The sequence below is a fragment of the Pan paniscus genome, chromosome 1 (assembly GCF_029289425.2).
Source record: "Pan paniscus chromosome 1, NHGRI_mPanPan1-v2.0_pri, whole genome shotgun sequence".
In the NCBI taxonomy this organism is placed as follows: domain Eukaryota; kingdom Metazoa; phylum Chordata; class Mammalia; order Primates; family Hominidae; genus Pan; species Pan paniscus.
In genome coordinates, this window is record NC_073249.2 from 207,367,583 (window position 1) to 207,388,634 (window position 21,052).

The 21,052-nt window shown below is 49.6% G+C and overlaps 1 protein-coding gene across 12 annotated transcripts in view; it reads left to right on the forward strand.

Annotated features, from left to right (window-relative positions):
- TMCO4 (transmembrane and coiled-coil domains 4) overlaps positions 1-21,052 on the forward strand; it is a 120,446-nt gene that overhangs the window by 51,109 nt on the left and 48,285 nt on the right. For all 12 annotated transcript variants that reach the window (XM_003814418.7, XM_063594446.1, XM_063594451.1 and 9 more), the window contains 6 exons: positions 4,553-4,650; positions 5,216-5,359; positions 6,164-6,283; positions 10,881-11,045; positions 11,862-11,998; positions 14,353-14,437. In XM_003814418.7, coding sequence (XP_003814466.2) covers positions 4,553-4,650; positions 5,216-5,359; positions 6,164-6,283; positions 10,881-11,045; positions 11,862-11,998; positions 14,353-14,437 — 749 coding nt within the window. The remainder of the gene's footprint in view (positions 1-4,552; positions 4,651-5,215; positions 5,360-6,163; positions 6,284-10,880; positions 11,046-11,861; positions 11,999-14,352; positions 14,438-21,052) is intronic.

Sequence of the window (21,052 nt, forward strand, 5' to 3'; positions counted from 1 at the left end):
CCCGCCTTGGCCTCCCAAAGTGCTGGGACCACAGGCGCGAGCCACCACGCCCGGCCCCCAAAACAATTATTAAGAACATGCAAATACTTAAACAGGGAAATAGATTGGCCATTCAGCTGAACGTTAGGAGAGAGTGCCTTAGCCAAGTAACTTTAGGAAAAAATATCTTCTTTTCAAATCAACAAATGCTTACAAACTTTTTGTGAGGGAGATGGGGGAGACAGAGTCTTACTCTGTCACCCAGACTGGAGTGCAGTGGCATGATCACTGCAGCAGAGGCTCATTGCAGCCTTGACCTCGCAGGTTCAAGCGATCCTCCCACCTCAACCTTCCAAGTAGCGTGGACCACAGGTGTGCACCACCATGCCCGGCTAATTTTTTTATTTTTCTAGGGACAGCATTTCACCCTGTTGCCCAGGCTGTTCTGGAACTCCTGGGCTGAAGGGATCCTCCCACCACAGCCTCCCGAAGTGCTAGGATTACAGGCATGAGCCACCATGCCCAGCCTATATATTTTTATTTAGCCAACATGTCCATCCTGTACCTCTCTGGTTTTCAGAGATGTGGACAGTGAGTAGGGGAGTATATCACCGCAGCAAGGTGGTCACCTCCAATTCTTGTTGGAATAATTAGGCTCTTTACAAGAAAGATTTCCTGAGTACCCTCCAGTTTCCAAGCCCAGGGCAAGCTGCTGAGGATGGGGAGTTGGAAATGGCTTGGTCCGTGCTATGAGAGCTTAGCTCAGCAATTTTCAAACTTGAGTTACAGCAGAATCCCTGGAGGAGGAACTTGTTAACGATACAGAATCTTTGTCCTTAGACTCAGAGATTCTGCCCCAGGAAGCTGTGTTTTTAACAGGTACCCCCTGGTGATTCTGGTGCCCACCCTCTGAAAATCACTGGTGTAGAATTCCAGGATAATGTGGCACAGAGGGTTAAGGGGCCCAGAGTCAGGGCATCTCAGCAACCTTGGGGTTTTGGCCAGTCTTCCTGGAGGATATGTCCCATCTCGGCTGACTCCTGAAGGTTGAGTAATGTTGAACTAGTCACAGGAAGGTGGGAAGGTCCTTGATGGCCAGGGGCCAGAAGGTGACTGGAGGCAGCTCAGTATTTCCCAAGGGTGATGTGTCAGTGAGGAATTGATGAGTGTTAGCGGGGAGAGAGGGATCAGGACACAGAGGGCGTAAGTGTCACATCGGGGAGAGATGACAGTGTCCTGAAGGCAGCCAGGCAGGCAAAGAGGGAAGAGGAGAGAGAGGCAGGTAGTCATGGTTATATTTTTCTATTAATACTTGGCATTGGCTGCTGCAGTGGTGCCGTCTCATTATCTGTCCATGGGTCATTTGATAGTTACATTTCCTAAGCGAGAAAATCAACACTCAGAAAAATTAGATGATCCAGCAAGTTCATGGCAGAGCTGAGCTCAAACACCTCTTCCCCAAATTTCCAGACTATTTCCAGGCCGCGTTTGTTGAATCAAGATGCCACTGACTCAGCGCCACATCGCTTGTCTAGTTGCACGTTCCCATCGTATATCGTCAGTGACTTGAGTGTTTTCTTCGGTCTTGAACTCTGCCCAAAGTCAGTAATCTTCAGCCTTCCACTTGGAACTGACTTAAGAGTTATCAATTAAGGGTCAAGGCAGTTCAGGGTCAAAGTATATCTCCAGCCTGTGTTGAGGAGGAAATTATTACAATAATAATGAAAACAGTGATAATAGCAATAAACATATTGAATAATTACAGGATGGTAGTCACTATGTCTCAGTGTCTCTGTCTCATTTAGTCCTCACAATACCCCTGGAAATTCAGTACTGTTTTTATCCCCATTTGTTGGTTGAGGAAACTCAGATGTGACAAATAATTTGTGCATAGTCACAAAGGTATTAATTGGTTCTGTCCACTGTGGGGATAGGCTAGGTTTTGCTGCCATAACAAGTGACCCCCAAATAAGTCTCAGCAGCTTACAGGATTAAAGGTATATTTCTTGTTCATACTTTGTGTCCATTGCAGATTGGCTGTAGTTTGAATTCACATTGTACTGGTTCTGGGTCCCAGGCTGACAGAGTGACTCTATCTAGATTATCGCTGGTTTTGGGGCAGAGAGAAAGTAGATGAATCACTTTCCTGCACTGGCTTTAAAGATTCTACCAGTTGTCCTGGCACGGTGGCTCACACCTATAGTCCCAGCACTTTGGGAGGCTGAGGCAGGTGGATCACTTGAGCCCAAGAGTTTGAGACCAGCCTGGGCAACGTGGCAAAACCCCATGTCTACAAAAAGTACAAAAATTACCCAAGCGTGGTGGTGCATATCTATAATCCCAGCTACTTGGGAGGCCGAGGTGGGAGGACCACTTGAACCTGAGAGATGGAGGTTGCAGTGAGCCAAGATCCCACCAGTGCACTCCAGCCTGGGTGACAGAGCCAGACCTTGTCTCAAAAAAAGAAAGGAAAAAAAAAAAAAGATTCTGCCAGAAGTGACACATATCACTTCCACCTACATTTGGCTAAAGCTGGTCATATGACCACTCAGTTCGACAGGGCAGGGATGCATAATCTTTCTGTAGAGAAGGATAACTGAATATGTGGTGAATCGTGATACAGCTACCACAACAGCAGAGCTAGGATTCATGCCTACATCCACAGAGTTTGAATCCTGACATTAGAACCCTCAATCTTGATGGCCCTCCTGCCTCCCACTGTGCTAGATGCACATGGTTCAGCCTCATCCCACACCACTGATGACATGAATTTCAGTTGTGGAAAACCAGTATCATGATATGCACAGATATTTTTACTGTTGCTTTCTGCTTCTGTGTAATGAAGTGACTGAGAAACACTGGGCTTTACACCCAGGAGATGCTTAGGAAAAAAACCTGTTGAGGTGAACTGGCAGGGAACCAAAAAGCACAGCAGGTCCCCAGATGCCCAGCTGAAATCCCATTTTGTTTATTTATGTATTTTATTTCATTCATTCATTCATTCATTTTGAGACAGGGTCTCACTCTGTTCCCAAGCTGGAGTGCAGTGGTGGGATCTCAGCTCTCTGCAACCTCCTCCTCCCGGGTTCAAGTAATTCTCCTGCCTCAGCCTCCTGAGTAGCTGGAATTACAGGCGCCTGCCCCCACGCCTGGCTAATTTTTGTGTTTTTAGGAGAGATGGGGTTTCACCATATTGGCCAGGCTGGTTTCAAACTCCTGACCTCAGGTGATCCACCTGCCTCGGCCTCCCAAAGTGCTGGGGTTACAGGTGTGAGCCACCACACCTGGCCAAATCCCATTTCTTTTAGATGACTGGAGAAGGAGCTATTTCTCAATAAAATGTATGGTTCACAAGGAGGGAGATGGGAAGGAAACAGGTACTGGTTGAGCACATACATTTTTCTGCTCAAGGAGATGGAAAAGCACAGCATGCCATCCATTCTCAATATGACTTTATTGACTGAATGGACGAAGAAGGAATGAATTTAATCCTTACAAGCCAACAACTTTATGAGGTAGAAATTAGTGTCCGCCTTTTGACAAAAGAGGAAACTGAGGCTTGGGGAGATGCAGCATCATGATGACATCAGCCCCAGTTGCGCTGAGCACTTGCAGTGTGCCCGCTGCCGTGCTAAATGCTTTACAGATAATCTATTTCTGGATCCTCACAGTTCATGGGGAGGTAGTGACTGTTATCCCTTAATTCATCTATAATATGGGTACAATAACCATACTGCTTCTTAGGATAAGATTAACCCTGTGAAGTGCAAAGCCCAGTGGCTGAGATATAAGAAGCCCTTGGTAAAGATTAACCATTTTTCTTCTTTGATTATCACCATGCTTTGCTATCACTCCACACTGAGTTATTGTTCAGACTCCAACCTCAGTTCAGAGTTCCTACTTAATAACCTCTCCATCCCAGCCGCAGCAAAGGGGCTCAGGGCTGAATGTCCAATAGGAAAATTGGGCTTCCTGACTCTTGAGTGCTCACAACAGCAGTTCTCAGGGCACACCTGACCCCAATTCACTCTAAATGTTTTCCTTTTGCTAGATTTTCTAGCATTTCCATTTCAAGTCTGAACAAGTCTAGCTACTGCTCCAAGGCCAAGGTCTCCCATCTTCAAAATGATCATTTTGGAGGAAATTGGTTTCCAAATATCCCAGAGGGAGGTGGGATCAGATGGCAGGTTGGGGAAGAAGGGAGGGGAGGAGGGAGGTGATGGAGTCTGTGATTATCTATTTTGTGCTTCTTCTGGGTCCATCTGTTTAAAGATCTTTTTTGTGCTTCTCTTGCTATTATTATTTTTTTGTCTTTTTATTATTCAAATTGCAACCCTGTTAGGATGGATCCATTGGGTAAGTAGTACATCCCATACACTGAGATTCCCCGGCTGGGTTTTAGAATGTTTTCAGCTTTTTAAACCATCAGTGGGCTCAGGGTGACTTTGGTGCCTTACTCTGAGTGGCAGAGTAGCTACCCAGCATTGGCCCCTGTTTGAGGGTTGGTGTGGTGGGGATGTCTCAAGGGATCCTGGGCACAGCTGGCCCTAAAGACCAGCCTCTTTTCCCTCAGAATGGCCGAGGCATCCCGAAAGAAGAAAGAAAACCGGAGGAAATGGAAGCGTTATCTCCTGATAGGCCTGGCGACTGTCGGAGGCGGAACGGTGATCGGTGAGTCCAGCTAGAGATGGTGGCACACGTCTGGGTTTTGTAGACAGAGAAATGATGCCAGGCTGCGGGTGAGAGTGGAGAGTGCAGGGGCTCAGCTGGGAGGTGGCCCCTGGCATGTGGTAGGTAGTCAGTGAGTAGTCGGTATGCTCATCAGCACTGTCAGAAACTTCCATGGGAGGCAGTAGGTAGCTGAGGGGTAAAAACTCATCAAGCCACGTTTTTTTTTTTTTTTTTTTTTTTTGAGACAGCATCTTGCTCTGTCGCCCAGGCTGGAGTGCAGTGGCATGATCTCGGCTCACTGCAAGCTCCGCCTCCGAGGTTCATGCCATTCTTCTGCCTCAGCCTCCCGAGTAGCTGGGATTACAGGCGCCCGCCACCATGCCCGGCTAATTTTTTGTGTTTTTAGTAGAGATGAGGTTTCACCGTGTTAGCCAGGATAGTCTCGATCTCCTGACCTCGTGATCCACCCACCTCGGCCTCCCAAAGTGCTGGGATTACAGGCATGAGCCACCGCGTCCAGCCACCACATTTTTACTCCCACCTGAAACTGCTGCTTTTCCCACAGGTGTGACTGGAGGTCTAGCTGCACCCCTTGTTGCCGCTGGAGCAGCTACGATTATTGGCAGCGCCGGGGCAGCGGCTCTGGGCTCAGCAGCCGGCATAGCCATCATGACCTCGCTGTTTGGTGCAGCTGGAGCTGGCCTGACAGGTAAGGTTCAAAAGGAATGATGGGTTCAGAGGAATTTTCAGCCAGGGTGGCCCAGTTCCTAAAAGGACATGCCTGGATCCTCACCAGCAGTGACTCCCTGGGAGACAGAGGAGACGTGGCTTTTCTCACTCTGGGTCCCAGCCTTCCCAGAGCTCGCGTGGGTCAGGGTAAGGGCTGAGTTTGAGAAGCTGGCTTTTTCCCCATCCACCTTGTGTGTAGTTCCTGAGAAAGGCCCCAATGGAACCTGCTTCCACCATCCAGAAGTTTCCATGCTTGGGCTTCCTCATGTTTGGAGGGAACATGGCTGCCCTTCCCTGAGCAGCATCACCTGGGGGAGTTTTTCCAAATGATATCTGTCAGCAGCAGCCCCCCTCCCACTCCTCCAACCTCGTCATGCACAGACATTCCTGTTCAACTCCCCAAGAGAAGTTTGCTCCCCTGATGAGACTCTTGGTCTGTTTGATTCGCTGTTACTAAGTAGAGCGTGTTCTACCCCTGTGGCATATGGGCAGGAGAAAAGAAACAGAACCAGGGCAGAGCAATGGGTGAGAGCCTGGGCTCTGAGGTCCAAACCAGCTCTACCACTCCGGGGCTGGCCAGCCTCAGAAGCAGCTTCTTGCTTTCATCTGTAATCAGGGACAATAGTGGCACCTACCTTAATGAGTTCAAACACAAAATGTGTTTTTCCAGGGGCAGGGCACACAGATGGTGCTCATTGTGTGTGTGTGTGAGAACATACAGCCACCCTGATGTTCCCCGGGGCCCCAGTCACCTCCATTCTCTTTCTCGGATCTGGGTCTTTAGGATACAAGATGAAGAAGCGAGTGGGAGCCATTGAAGAATTCACGTTTCTGCCTCTGACGGAGGGCAGGCAGCTGCACATCACCATCGCCGTCACGGGGTGGCTCGCTTCTGGCAAATACCGTGAGGACCAGGAGGACCAGAAGTGGAGGGGGGTGGGCAGTGGTGGCCTGGGCCAGACCCTGGGCTAGGTTTTTACCTGGGCTAGGGAGCAGGTATAGGGAGCCCCATTTCGCAGAGGAAGAAACTGAGGCTCAGAGAGGTGAGGCAACTTCATCTCACATCTGTCCACCTGCCCATCATCTCCCCATCCATCTATCCACCTACCCAACCACCTACCCACCTGTCCATCCACCCATCCACCTACCCACCCACCCACCCACCCACCCTTTTACCTGTATACCCATCCATCCACCCACCTGTTCATCCATCTACCCACCCATTTAACCACCCTTCTATCTATCCATCCATCCATCTACTCTTCTACCTGTCTACCTGTCCACCCACTCACCTGTCTACCCACCCATGAACCCATGCATCCATCCACACTTCTACCTATCTATCCACACACCCACCCACCCATCCATTCATCCATCCACCCTTCTACCTATCCACCCATCCACCCACCCACCTGTCTGTCCATTCACCCACCTGTCTGCCCACCCATCTGTTCATCCATCCACCCATCCACCTATCTGTCCATGTAGCGGTATTTATAAAGTGCTGTACTTACCATGTGTCATATACTGAACCAGGTCTTAGGAATTCAGTGGTGAGCAGCACAGCCATGGCCTCTACTCCCACAGAACATACAGCCCAAGATAGAAGACAGACCGAGTAACTAAATGGGAGCTTTATGGATGGCACAATAGGGGAAGCACAGGGTGTTTCTGGGGAAGGTTCTGAAGGAAGTGACATTAGGCTAAGGGCTAGCTGGGAGTTAGCCCGATAAACCAGGAGCAGAAAATGTATTCCAAGCAAAGGGACATCAGGTGCAAAGGCCCAGCGGTTTGAAAGAACCAAAAGAGCACAGGATGGCTGCAGCAGGGAGGCAGAAGGCAGGAATATGGGTGGAGCTAGACCACACAGGAGCATGTGAGCTGTGGCAAGAAGTTTGAATTTGTCCTCAGAGCAAGTGGAAGAGAGCAAAGGACTTTCAGCATGTGAGTGAGAGATCAGTATGTGTTGGCTACATGACCTCAGCAAGTTACATAACTTCTCTGTATCTCAGCTACTTCATTTGTAAAGTGGAACAAATTACTGCCACCTTTTCAGGATACTGCAAAGATTAAGTGAGGAACATCACGTGGTTTCTCATTGGCATGAAGCAAACATTAGTTCCCTTTGCTGTTCTCATTTGAACATGCATATTTTGGGGGATTCTAGCCAGGGTGGCATTGAGGATTCACACCATGGTCCACTTGTTACTTGACCCCTGCAAATGCCCAGCGAGAGGCTCAACAAACAACAAACAGTGCATCCCTTAGAAAAAGAGCAGGGTGGGTGCGGGAATCCTAAACGTCCCAACCTGACCACTCAGGCACGCCTGCCCAGAGCCTCCTGGGTTCCCAAGTCTCTGACCTGAGGGCAGAAGTCACAGATCTGCCAAACCACACAGAAGAAAGCCAGTGAGAAACATTTAGAGGTGTCACCAGGCGCCAGGGTCTTATTGGTGTGTGACCGCCGGGCGTCACCCATGCACAGAGGTCACTAGCGTTCAGTGAGCGCCTCGTTCACACCTACCTTGAGCCTGGCATTTTACCAGCACAGTAGGAACTTGGTATGGTTACCTCCTAGAAACCTCACTTCCACCCTCCAAGGTGGGGCTGTTCTGACCCTGATCTGTCGGAAGAGGAACCCTGGCAGGGGAGTAGCAGATGCAGAATTCAAACCCAGGTCTCCTGATCCAATGCCCAGGGTTTTTCATTTGTTTTCATTTTATCGTGCTACAGGAAGGAGCAAGAACAAGAGCCCAGGTAAAGGAATTTGCAAGTCTGGCCGGCATGGAAAGCAAACTCCTTTCTTCATTTTGCCCCCATTTGTTCAGTTTGCCCTGGGTTAAAGGTCAAGTTCATTTGGGGATGAGGAAAGTCTTCATTGATCTCCAGCTGTCTAGTGTGGGACACTCAGGGAAAGGGCTGGGTAAAAGAAATACAACCAAGCTAGAGAAAGTTTCAGAAGGAAAAAATATCACATATTCCCACCTCCTCGAGAGCCAGGAAAAGAAGCCTTATCATCACCTGATTGCTTTTTCCATGTAATAGGAATGACCGGACTTTCTTTGGCCCACCCCTTTATTAATCTTGATTATGTACAATAAAGATAAAAACTTGGTAGCCAACCACCAAGCCCTTCCTATGCACTGGCTCATTTAGCTCCTCACTTCAGTCCAGGGAAGTGGCTGTCATTCGCACTCCCCTTTTCCAGATGAGGAAACTGAGGCTTATAAGGGGTGCCCAGGGTCACCCAGCTAGTCAGGGGCAGGGGCAGGATTCACCCCCATTCTATCTGGCTCCACAGCCCATATTCTTGGCCATAGGACAGCACAATGCAGTAGAGCACTTTACAGTTTATACAACGCCTTTTTACTTTTTTATTTTTATTTTTTTTTGGAGACAGAGTCTTGCTGTATCACCAGGCTGGAGTGCAGTGGCGCGATCTTGGCTCACTGCAACCTCCGCCTCCCGGGTTCTAGCGATTCTCCTGCCCCAGCCTCGAGAGTAGCTGGGATTACAGGCATGTGCCACCACGCCCAGCTAGTTTTTGTATTTTTAGTAGAGACAGGGTTTCACCATGTTGGCCAGGATGGTCTTGATCTCTTCACCTCATGATCCACCCGCCTCGGCCTCCCAAAGTATACAACACCTTTTATGCAGCATCTCATGTGATCCCCACCACACCTGAGTCAGATGTTATTATTCCATCCTTACAAATGTGGAAACCAAGGGTCAGAAGGGCACGGTGCCTTGCTGTGAGTCACACCCGTGGAAGCCATCGAGCTGGGTTTGGAACCCAGGCTGACATCAAGCCTGTGCTTCTCGCTGTCCTGTGCCCATCTCCTGTCTTGGGGCTGACTATCACCTTATCCATAATTAGAGGCAGTTGATCCCCAAGTTGTTGCAGAGCTGAGACAGGGTCCCCACAGAGGGAGGGGAGCAGCTGTAGTATTGTCCTTGTGCGGACGTGGTACCCTGCAGGTAAGGATGAGCTTTGGAGCAGGCAGGTAGAGGCCTGAGGTTGATGCTCAGAACCTGCAGGCTGCCCCGGGAAGCTGTCTCCACCCCTCCATTCCCACATGGTGTTTAATGAGCACTTACTGTACATCACATCACCAGGCTTTGGGAATACAGTGTTTGGCAAAGCAGACTGTAGGAGAGGCACACGTCAAACAGGATGCATAAATAGCGAATAATTGCAGACTGTGATAAGAACTTATGGGGAAAAGTGGAGGGTGCATTTGTTTTGTCAGAGGAGCCGGGAAGGCTTCCCCATGGAAGAGGCGATTGGACTGGAATCTCAAGGGCAAGTGGTAGTGATCTAGGGGAACTGATGTACGATCCGGGAGCTCATGAAGGGTTTTAGGCAGGAGTGGGAGAAGATTTGTGTTTTGAAAAAGTCACTTGCGCCGGGCGCAGTGGTTCACGCCTATAATTCCAGCACTTTGGGAGGCCAAGGCGGGTGGATCACTTGAGGTCAGGAGTTCGAGACCAGCCTGGCCAATATGATGAAACCCCGTCTCTACTGAAAATACACAAAAATTAGCCATGTTTGGTGATGGGTGCCTGTAATTCCAGCTACTCAGGGGGCTGAGGCAGGAGAATCACTTGAACCTGGGAGGCGGAGGTTGTAGTGAACCGAGATCGTGCCACTGCACTCCAGCCTGGGAAACAAAGCAAAACTCTGTCTCAAAAAAAAAAAAGAAAGAAAGAAAGAAAAGAAAAGCCACTTGGGCCACAAGCAGAAATGCATGGGGGCCAGATTAGGTGCCCCTCTGTGCTCCTATCCTGAAGGCAGCCAGGTGGGCAAGGAAGGAGGGGATGAGGGAGGCAGGTGTCATGGTTATACTTTCCGACTTGGCATCGGCCGCTACAGTGGTGCCGTCTCATCCTCCTTCCGTGGGTCATTTGATATATTTCCTCAGTGAGAAAATTGAGGCTCAGAAAAATTGGATGACCCAGCAAGATCATAAAAAAGCCGGGCTCAAACATCTCTTCCCCAAATTTCTAGCTATCTCCCAGGCCATGTTTGTTAAATCAAGATGCAGCAGACTCACAGCGCTGTGCTGCTTGTCCCATTGTGTGCTCTCGTTGTATGTCATTAGCAGCTTAATGCCAGGATTATTTCAGCATTAGAGAAAATAACCCTTTACATATATCATAGTTCAAACACACTTCATTCTTATACCTACCCTATGAAGGGAGATAAACCATCTCCCCACTTCACATAGAAGCAAAGTGAGGCACAAGGTGGGATAGTGATGTGCCCAGGGTCACCTGGCTTCTAGTGAATGCAGGAGCTGGGATTCCAGCCCAGCCTGCTGACTCACTGGGCTGCACAGAGCTCCGCTAGCTCTGCTGACAGCTGCCACTCATTGGCAGGGGGTGGGCTTCTTGTCTTCCACACAAGGGTGAGTGGTCCTGGTGCTCCTTGTCTAGGGTACTGGGGTGGGGCATCCTCTGCCATAGACAAGAGAGACTTCACCTACCTGTGATCTCCCCAGGCACCTTCAGTGCCCCGTGGGCTGCCCTGGCCCACAGCCGTGAGCAGTACTGCCTGGCCTGGGAAGCCAAGTACCTGATGGAGCTCGGCAATGCCCTGGAGACCATCCTCAGTGGTCTCGCCAACATGGTGGCCCAGGAGGCCCTAAAGTACACAGTGTTGTCTGGTAAGTGCCCCCACCTGCCCCCCAACAAGAGCTTGCCCACTGCCTTCATCCCACCACAGTGGTACCATAGTTTTGCATGCCCAAAGCCCCCAGGGCAGGCACCGTGCTGGACCCTAGGAACACAGAGAGGTTAAGGCCGCATTCCTGTCTGGAGGAAGTTTATGATCCCTATGGAGAGAAGACAGGTAAACAGCCAATCACATGATCTGTCTGTTAGCTATTGCTGCGCGACAAGCCACCCCAAAACTCCATGGGCTGTTTACTGTAATAGCTCAGGAGGCTGGAGTTGGCGGATCTTAGCTAGGCCTGTGGGTCAGCCAACCGTGCACCGATCAATGCTAGCCTTGTCTGGGGCAACTCAGCTCTGCTCCATTTGTCTCTCATCCTCCTGGGATGAGCAGGCAAGCCCATGTCAATGATAGAAGCGCAAGAGGCTAGCCCTGATGCACAAATCCATTTCAAGCCTCACATCTATTAATGTCTTTGGCAAAAGCAAGTCACATGGCTGAGTCTAGAGGGGATGGGCAGGGCAGGGGTCCCCACTGCAGAGTTATGAAGCAAAGTGGGAGGGTACAGGGTGTGGAGACGAATTGGGGCCATCTCACACGTGACAAGGGCTTGAGCAGAAGGGATTGAGTCCATATATCAGAAATTCATGAGTTTCGGATTTCTTTGCTCTTTAGCAGTTTGATTGGCAAACTTGCAGGTCCAAGTTGGAGACTGCATGCATTTATTTGAGCATCTGTTAGCCAGTCACTTCCCTGGTAGGACCCTAGGACGGGGGCCATTCCCTTCATCACTATCTCACCTCCCCAGGCATTGTGGCTGCCCTGACCTGGCCAGCCTCACTCCTCAGTGTCGCCAATGTCATCGACAACCCCTGGGGGGTGTGTCTCCATCGATCAGCAGAGGTTGGCAAGCACCTGGCCCACATCCTGCTCTCCCGGCAGCAGGTACCTGGGAATGGCTGTGTGGGCGTGGCATTGAGCAAGAGGGGAAGTCAGGTGCTGACTTGTTCACAGATATCAGCCTTAGAGGCAAGGCTACTTGGAGATAACTCAATGGTTTTGGGGGTGTGGGCAGCCCTTGCTGCCTCTCCAGTTCAAGTAATGAATGTGTCCTAGGATGAACAGTAAGAATTATAGACTCTGCAGCTCTAGCAGGTATTTAGGTAAGGATTGAATAACAGGGGCATCTGCACGTAGGAACAAGTCTGGGGGACTCTGTATCAACTCCTATGTATCAGCTCTTCATTCAAGTGTTTAGGATAATCACTGGGCTCATTTGGGTGATATTTCAGTGGAAACCTCTGACTCAGTTTGCAGTGAAGCCAGTAAAGTGAATGAGACCAGGTGCTTCAGCTGGCCACCAATGGAATTCCCACATGCTGGTGGCCTGGTGTTCCTTCCCAGAAGTGTAAAGCTACTTTGTGAGGTCATCTTTGGTGGTCTAAATACCATGTAAAATGGTTAGGAAGAGACATCATCATAATACTTTTAAAATTTGAATCTAGTAAAGATGTACTTACCAAGAGAATAAAACCATCCCCTTCAAAATAAAACTTGAGTGAATGGAGACAAAAGCTTGAGAAGCAGTACCAGAAATGACTGCATTATCAGGATTTGTTTTGGCTGGAAGTGGGAGAAAACCCAAAATAACAGTGGCTTAAACAAGGTAGAAATTTATTTTCCTGGAGAAGCCTAGCAAGGTTGTCTAATAGCCTTCCATGGTGCAGAGGCCCAGGTTCCTGCTACCTTGTTGCTCTGGGGTCTTGACCTTGTGTCAAAGATGGCATCATCCGAGCTCCAGGGAGCAGGAGAAAGGAAGAACTGAAGAAGAAACAGCAAAGCCTTACAACATTTCAGTTGGTGTCTCACTGGCCAGAGCCTAGTCACATGACCATTCCTAGCTGCCACAGAAGCTGGGAAATATAGTACTTGTTCTGAGTGATGATGAACCCAGCTGAAATTCAATTACTATGGAAAAAAGGGAGGATGGATATTGAGGGATGACAACTAGCAGTTTCTGCCATGCAGCTAAACTGCTTGAGAAACTGGCCACCCCCTTCAATCCCTGCGTCTTTGTCAAAAGAAACAGAAAAGTCCTTCGGCAGGCTTGACTCTAAGGCAAAGGCCAAAGTGGCATTGGCTTAGACAAGATAGAATTTTGTTCTCTCCCAAGTAACAGTCTGGGTGTCAATATCTGGAGCAAGATGATGTGTTAGTTTCCTGCTGCCACTGTTACCAATTACCACAAATTTACCAGCTGAAAACAAATGTACTATTTTACAGCTCTGGAGGTCAAAAGGCAAAAATGCATGCCTTAGGGAGGATCCCCTTTCCTTGCCCTGTGCTAAGTCTCAGCCCTGTGGCCACCTCAAGCTATGGAGGAGTCAGGGAAACTTCGTCTTTGGCTGGGTGGCCGCGTGCCCAGTCAAACTCAGGAGTAAAGGACAAAGGGGAGAATGATATTGGGCAGTGGCCAGCAGGGTTGGCACAAAGCTCCTGCAGGATTCGAATACTGTTTAACAGAGGATTTTCTACTGTGGTAAGTGGAGTGGTGTGGGGGTGTGGAATACGTGTATTGGCACAAAACCAAGGAAAAGGAATAGACTGGTAAAACCAGGCTGGGCCTCCAGAGCTCATCCACTCCCCTCCTCTCCTTCCGTGTAAGCTTGTACCCAAACACCCCCAGATAACTTTCATTTTCTTTAGAGTCTTGACATAATCAGTTACCTTTTCTTACAAGTCCTTGAGTCAGAAAATTCCTCTTTCCATCTGACTTACTACCTTATCACTTAGAGCCAATATTTTGTGCCCCACCTTCCTATCTAGAAACTGAACTGTTGTCCCTCCCTTGTCACTCTTGCCTTTTTACCCCTCACACCTGGGGGTGCCTTCTGTCTAATCTCCCCAGCTCCGGAAGGGGTCCCGCAGCACTGCAGCCATTTGCTGCAAGGCAGATCAGTGCAAGGGAAGTTGCTCTTGTAATTGACTAGCCCTGTCTCCTGGGGAAGATGAGACAGTGGCTGGATAATGGTTTGAGACGAAAGGGAATTAACCCAGCCGGGGGCTGCCTGTTGGCCTTGGAGGAAGCCAATTCCGGCAGCAAGTGCACTCCTGCATAAATGAGGGTCCTGACTCTGCTGATTAAGACATCAGAGCTCAGGGACTAGAACAGCACATGCATGATTCATTAGATGAGAATCAGGTGGTAAGGAATGTGCAAAGGCTGCCCTCCTCAGGCCTGATGTTTTGCTAGAACTGGCTGTATTCCCTCCAGACACCTGTGTCCTTTTTCCCTTCAGGGCCGACGACCTGTCACCTTGATTGGCTTCAGCCTGGGAGCCAGAGTCATCTACTTCTGTCTGCAGGAGATGGCTCAGGAGAAAGGTGAGCATGGATTATTGTCACAAACGGAAACCCTTCACAAGCTTGTTCCCAGGGACAGAGGTTCCGGGCCAGGGGCCATGAGCCTTGCAAAATGTGTTCCCAGATCTTAGAAATAATAGTTAAAAGTTAAAAATAGTTTAAAAATCAAGAAAAATCGTCATCAACCTTGGGGAAATGATTTTTTATACATACATTAGAGTAGATGCAAGATGGACCATCCTGTAATAATGACACTGGCTTTTGTGTTCTAATGCACTTTCTCAAGTGGGAATGAAGGGGACAAGAAATTCAAAATCAAGGTGTTGGCAGGTGCACTTTCCCTCTGAAGGCTCTAGTGGAGGATTTTTCCTGTCTCTTCCAACTTCTTGTGGCTGCCAGCAGTCCTTAGCATTCCTTGGCTTGTAGACATGTCATTCCAGTCTCTGCCTGTTGTCTTCTCTTCTCTCATAAGGACAGACAGAGTCATTGGATTTAGGGCCCACTCTCATCCAGGGTGATCCCATCTCAAGATCATTTACTTAATTATATCTGCAAAGACCCTTTTACCAGATAAGGTCACATTCACAGGTTCTGGGTGGACATAGCTTCTGGGGGTTCACCATTCAACCACACACAGACACCTTTGGGAGTGTGTCATGCCTCCAGTGTCATCCTTTCTGTACAAGGCAGTGAAAAGCTTGAGGGCTGCCGCTCCTGGCCTTGGGTAGGTGAGGTCTCCAGGGCAGAATGCTGGTTTTGGACAGCTCTGTCAGCAGGGGCTGCCTGTGGAGGGGCTGGTTGGGAGAGTGAGTTGCCGAGCCTGGGGCACTTGGAGTGGTTCACTGCTCCTGGAACATGGGCTCACGTCCTCTCAGTGGAAGGTAGCAGCGGCAGGACTCTGAAGGCAAGAGAAGGAACTCAGAGAGAAATTGTTGAACCTGGGAGTGGAGGGTGGATGGGAGAGAAGGGTTGGAGCTTAATATGATTTGGTTGTGTCCTCACCCAAATCTCATCTTGAATTGTGGCTCCCACAATCCACACGGGTCATGGGAGGGACCCGGTGGGAGGTAATTGAATCAGGGGGGTGGGTTTTCCCCATGCTGTTTCCATGATAGTGAATAAGTCTCATGAGATCTGATGGTTTTATAAAGGGCAGTTCCCCTGCACACGTTCTCTTGCCTGCCACCATGTACGACGTGCCTTTACTTCTCCTTTGCCTTCCACCATGATTGTTATTTGTTGCTGCAAAACGGCCTCTCCAAACACGGTGGCCAAAAGCAGCAAAAACTGATCATTTCTCACGATTCTATGAGTTGGCAAGACCATTTGCCTCTTCTGCCTGGGCTTAGTCATGCAGTTGTAGTCAGAGCTGGAACACCCAGGAGGTCCAAGTTGACCTCATTGGTGTATCTGGCCATCGGTGCTGGTTGTCGGCCAATGCAGACTCCTCCCTGCTCTCCAAATCTACTTCTCCCAGGGAAGCCTTTGAAAAGTTGCCATCCTCTCTGCTGTCATCATTTTGCTTCTTTCCTTGTCATCTTTCCCTCTCTGGCAGCAAACCGTCTATCTGCCAGGCTCGTTACCTAGAGAGATGTAGTCTTATTAATAGAACCAATTCTTCATTCAGAGGGCATGTCTCTGCCTCCAGTTAGCATAAATGCTATGTTAACTTAAGATCGTTAGTACAGGCAAGCCTTTAATTCCCCTGCCAAACAAATTGAATTAATTACCATGAACCATTTGGCTGTGGTAACCGGAAGTGAGGTCGACTATCAGCTGTCCCCAGAATGTGAGGCTGGAAACTGGAAAGAGGGAAGAGGGAGGCAGGTGGCCTCTTGGTGACAGGGCTGGTTAGTGTGGCACTGGGAAGTTCCTGCACTACAGCCTTTTGGGGGATGGTTCCCAAAGCAGCTTCCTTCCAGCATCTTTCCTGCTCGCTGCTCCCACCCCTGGATCCTCATGGCCCATAGGTGAGATTTTGGGTTTTGATTATTAGGCAGACCTGGATTTGGCTCCTAGCTTTGCCACTGACTGGCTGTCGGACCTTGGGCTAGTCACTTAACCTCTCTGGGCCTCAGCTTCCTCAAAGGATATGAGCTTTGTACACTTATCTCAAAGGATCATGGGGGGATGACATAACGAATGTGAGAATTCCTGGCCCCAGTTTGGGTACACTCAGTAAATGTCCTCTGAATTCCAACCTGAGGACCTACTGTGCACAGGGAACTGTGGTGAGTGTTGTGTAGATGTCAGAACTTGTCATTTTGTGTCCGCTCTCCAGCCTCACATTAGATGTGAAGTCCAGGTAGGCAGGGTCTGCCTTGAGCCCTGCCGCCCCCCTAGTGCCCAGCACCGTGCCCAGTGCACTGTGAGTGGTCAGGAAGATGAAGGAGCTGGACTTTGGGCGAGGGAATCAGGCACGTGCTGCTGTGCCCACGAGCTAGTGCAGATCCACCGGGTGCCAGGCTGTGTTCCAAGCACTTGCAAGTGTGATCACATTCCTTCCTCACTGCAGCCACAGGAGGGAGGTTCCACCAGTCTCCCTGCTTCAGATGAGAAAACTGAGGCTGAGAGGTGAAGCCACAAGAATCCCAAGTGCCAGAGCCAGGATTCAGTCCCAGGGAGTCTGGCCCTGGAGCCCTCACTCCTAACCACTATGCTGTATTTGGCAGACGGCAGCTGGACTAGGGCAGGGCATCCCAGAGGGTCGGCCAGCATGGGCAAAGGCGGGGCTCTCAGGGGTGTCTAGAAACGGTGGCATCTGGTGTCTCTGCAGCCCACGTAAGAGGCCCCCCAGGTGGGTTGGTGGGAAATGCTAATAGGTCAGGGTGGGAGCCTGGCACTGTGCCAGGCTAAGGAGTTGGAAACAACTGGTTCAACGCTGGGGAAAGATTGAGGTCTTTAAACTGTGGAGTGAATGAGTAACTGAGTGAATCCTGCCAAGGAGGACCTGGGGGCACTGGTGCTGGGCACCCTACAGTTCACACACATGCACACATATGCACACTCACACACACACCTGCACACATTCATACACGCATCTGCACACACTCACACGGCAGCAACTCGGCAGACCCCAAGGGCCTCTAATGCCCCCGCTGTTCTCTAGATCAGTGCGGATGTCCCAGCATGACTCACAGGGCCCCACTCATGATCTGCCTTCAGCACCTTCCCCCGCCTCTCTCCACCTCACATGCCGGGCTCCAGCAGACCAAGCTCTATTTCCATTGTTCCCTCTTGGTCCGTCCTCTCTGTCTCCTTTTCTAGATAATTCCTACTCATTTCTCAGGTCTCACTGTGTCTGGAAGCTTTCCCTCCAATAATAATGATAATAATAGTAGTAGTAGTAACCACACAGCACACACTTATGGAATACACTGCGTTTTCATGCACCAGACACAATTCTAAGCTCATCATATGTATTATTTCATGGAGTCCTTCCAACAGCTCTGTGAAATAGGTACAATTATCACATCCATTTTACAGAGGAGGAAAGAGAAATGCAGAGTGTAGGGATTTGCCTGAATCACACGGCTAGGAGGTGGCAGAGCAGGCAGTCTGGCTGGAGATTGTGCGATCTTCACCCTACACTAGACTGTCTCTCCAAGCCACACTCCATTCTTCCCTGAACATCTTTCCCAGCGCTGGCCTGTCTCCCTGTTATACCTCCCTGCTTGCTCATCTGGTCTTTCCAGTCTACCAGTAATTGTCACCTAGAGGTACACATCAGCAGCACATGGGCAATTGTTTTCCCAAAATATATATATGAGGCCCCTATATGGAAGGGATCAGGCATCCCTATTTTGGAAATAGCTCCCCTGGGCAATTCTGGTGTGCAGCACAGCCCACGCACAGGGTGAAGGTGGGCAGGGGCCCTGTTTCTCCTTCTTGTCACTGTATCCCTGGCCTATCACAGTGCCTGGGACATACTAGGTGCTTGATGGACACATGACCCATGAGCCAAGCAAAGGAATCGATTCTGTGTGTCAGGGGCAGTGCATGCCCTGCTCAGCCGTGTGTGTCCCCAGTGCTTGGCACAGATGTAGACAAACATTTGAGGGTAGAAGGGAGTCCTTTTAACATGGGCACCACAGGTATTCAATATTTTATTAAGAAAAAAATTTTTTTTTGAGATGGAGTTTCGCTCTGTCACCCAGACTGGAGTGCAGTGGCGCCATCTCAGCTCACTGCAACCTCTGCCTCCCAGGTTTAAGCAATTCTCCTGCCTCAGCCTCCCAAGTAGCTGGGATTACAGGTGCCGGCCACGATGCCCAGCTAATTTTTTATATTTTTAGTAGAGTCGGGGTTTCACCATGTTGGCCAGGCTGGTCCCAAACTCCTGACCTCAAGTGATCCACCCACCTTGGCCTCCCAAAGTGCTGGCATTAGAGGCATGAGCCACCGTGCCTGGCCTAGAAAACTTCTATATTGACAGATGAGTAGGTAGTCAGCAAAAAAGAAAAACGAGAAGAAAGAAAAAAAGAAAACCTCTACATTTTAAAAGAAGAAGAAACTAGGATCCGAAGCCTTCCAAATAACAAGAATCTGATAGGAATCTGACTCCAAGATGAACCCGGTGGACAAAAATGCAGCTGGCATTTTCCCCCTGAAGTCACCTTCAGAAAAAAGAACTTGGGCCCAGAAAACTCTAAACACATTCTTTATTTTGTTAAAGACAGGGTCTCCCTGTGTTGCCCAGGCTGGTCTCGAACTCCTGGTCTCAAGCAATCCTCCTGCTTCAGCTTCCCACAGCACTGGGGTTACAGGCATGAGCGACCATGCCCGGCCCCCACTGTCTTTGTTATTAATCAGCCTGACAGTTTCCCTCCTTATTTCATAACATCCCATCCCTGCCTCATTCATCATCTAGACAGGAGGTGAGAAAGGATGCTGGTCATCCTCTGCCTTGACTTTGGTCAAGAACACACTGAGGCCAGGTCCAGTGGCTCATGCCTGTAATCCCAACACTTTGGGAGGCTGAGGTGGGAGGATTGCTTGAGCCCAGGAGTTCAAGACCAGCCTGGGCAACATAATTTGCCTCTACAAAAAATTTTAAAATTAGCCAGGCATGGTGGCACGTGCATGTAGCCCCAGCTACTTGGGAGGCTGAGGCAGGAGGATCACTTGAGCCCAGGAGGTTGAAGATGCAGTGAGCCATGATCGTGCCACTGCACTCCAGCCTGGGTGACAGAGCAAAAGCCACACTGAGAGGGGTCTGTCCTTTAGTTAGCCATAGCTTATTCCAAATGTGAGCAGCAGGTGTGCGCACATTCACAGACATGTAGCCAGCTCTCTCTGTGGGACAGAAGGCAGCTCCTCCCATGCAGCTGGGTGCACAGGCCCCACTCAGTTTAAAACCCCCGCTGCCCGTGCCGGCCTTCACAGCAGCTCCAGCTGGAAGGGAGATCTCTCTGATGCAAGATCTCAAAGCCATTTATATCCCCAGTTTTCCTCTTTCTTTCCAGAGTGTAAGGGAATTCCTGATGGTTCATAGAAATGGGGAGTTGGAAACAAAAGATCACCCACTGCAGAGGGGAACAGAAAGGTCCTGATCCCGAGAGCGAAGCACTCGAGTGTGACCTCCCTGCTTTGGGGACCTGAGGCCAAGGAAGCTGGTGGGGACCAGAGCAGAGCCCTTCTCGCCAGACTGCTTTAACTCACCCCACAAAGCACAAATCAGAACAAATCAAAACAGGGACATAGGGACATACTTGTGATCACAAAAATACACACACACTCGGGGCCTGGCCCAGCACCAGGCGCTTGCAGGACGCGGCAAGGTACAGGCCTCTGCCATCACAGATGATGGGCCACAGGGCTCTTCTCCACTGAGAAGCTGCCAGCTTAGTTGCTACAAGTGTGTGAGCTCTGGAGTCAGGGCCTCTGGTTTGAATTCCAAACCCACCACGCACCCAGTCATGTAACCTCTCTGAACTCCACTTATGTGAGACATAGCCAATAATAGTATCTACAACAGCTTTTTAGGAGGATTACGTTATAGGCAATAATGCATATAAATGCTGGCCTGTAATAAGAACCCAGAAGTACTCGCTGAGCATTGATACTTTCCTAGAAACTGTTAATAAATGGGAGTAGGCATGTCATATCATAGCAATCCCTCCCTGATGGATGGCATGGACCCTGGACCTACTTGAGGAATAATTGGCCTCCCACAGGGTCAGAGCCTCCAGTTTCCACTCCTTCCCATGGCCACAGCGCCTCCTACCCTCTTCCTCAACCATTCCCCTCCCAAGTCCTTGCCCTTGTATTACCAATGGGGCATCTTCACATCTCCAGATGGTCGAGATCGTCAATGAATTCTTCACCCTTTGCCCAGGGCTGCTGTTTCACATCTCATTCCTCCCAGCTGCACCGCCTGGTTTCAGGCAGCCCTGCTGTTTAACACCCAATTAATCTGCACACTGAGAAGACCCTCTCCTAATTGCAGGATAGCTGTCATTATCTGAGTTAAGGGATGTAAAAGAGGAATTACCCTAATGCATTTGAATCCACTAATTGTTTTCTGGAGTCCCCTGAGAGCTAGTAACAAAATAGAGCAGTAAATCCTAGAGTCACCCAGAGCACATAATCCTTCCACCAGCCTCCCCTCTCCACTGCCCCTAACAAAACTTGTCC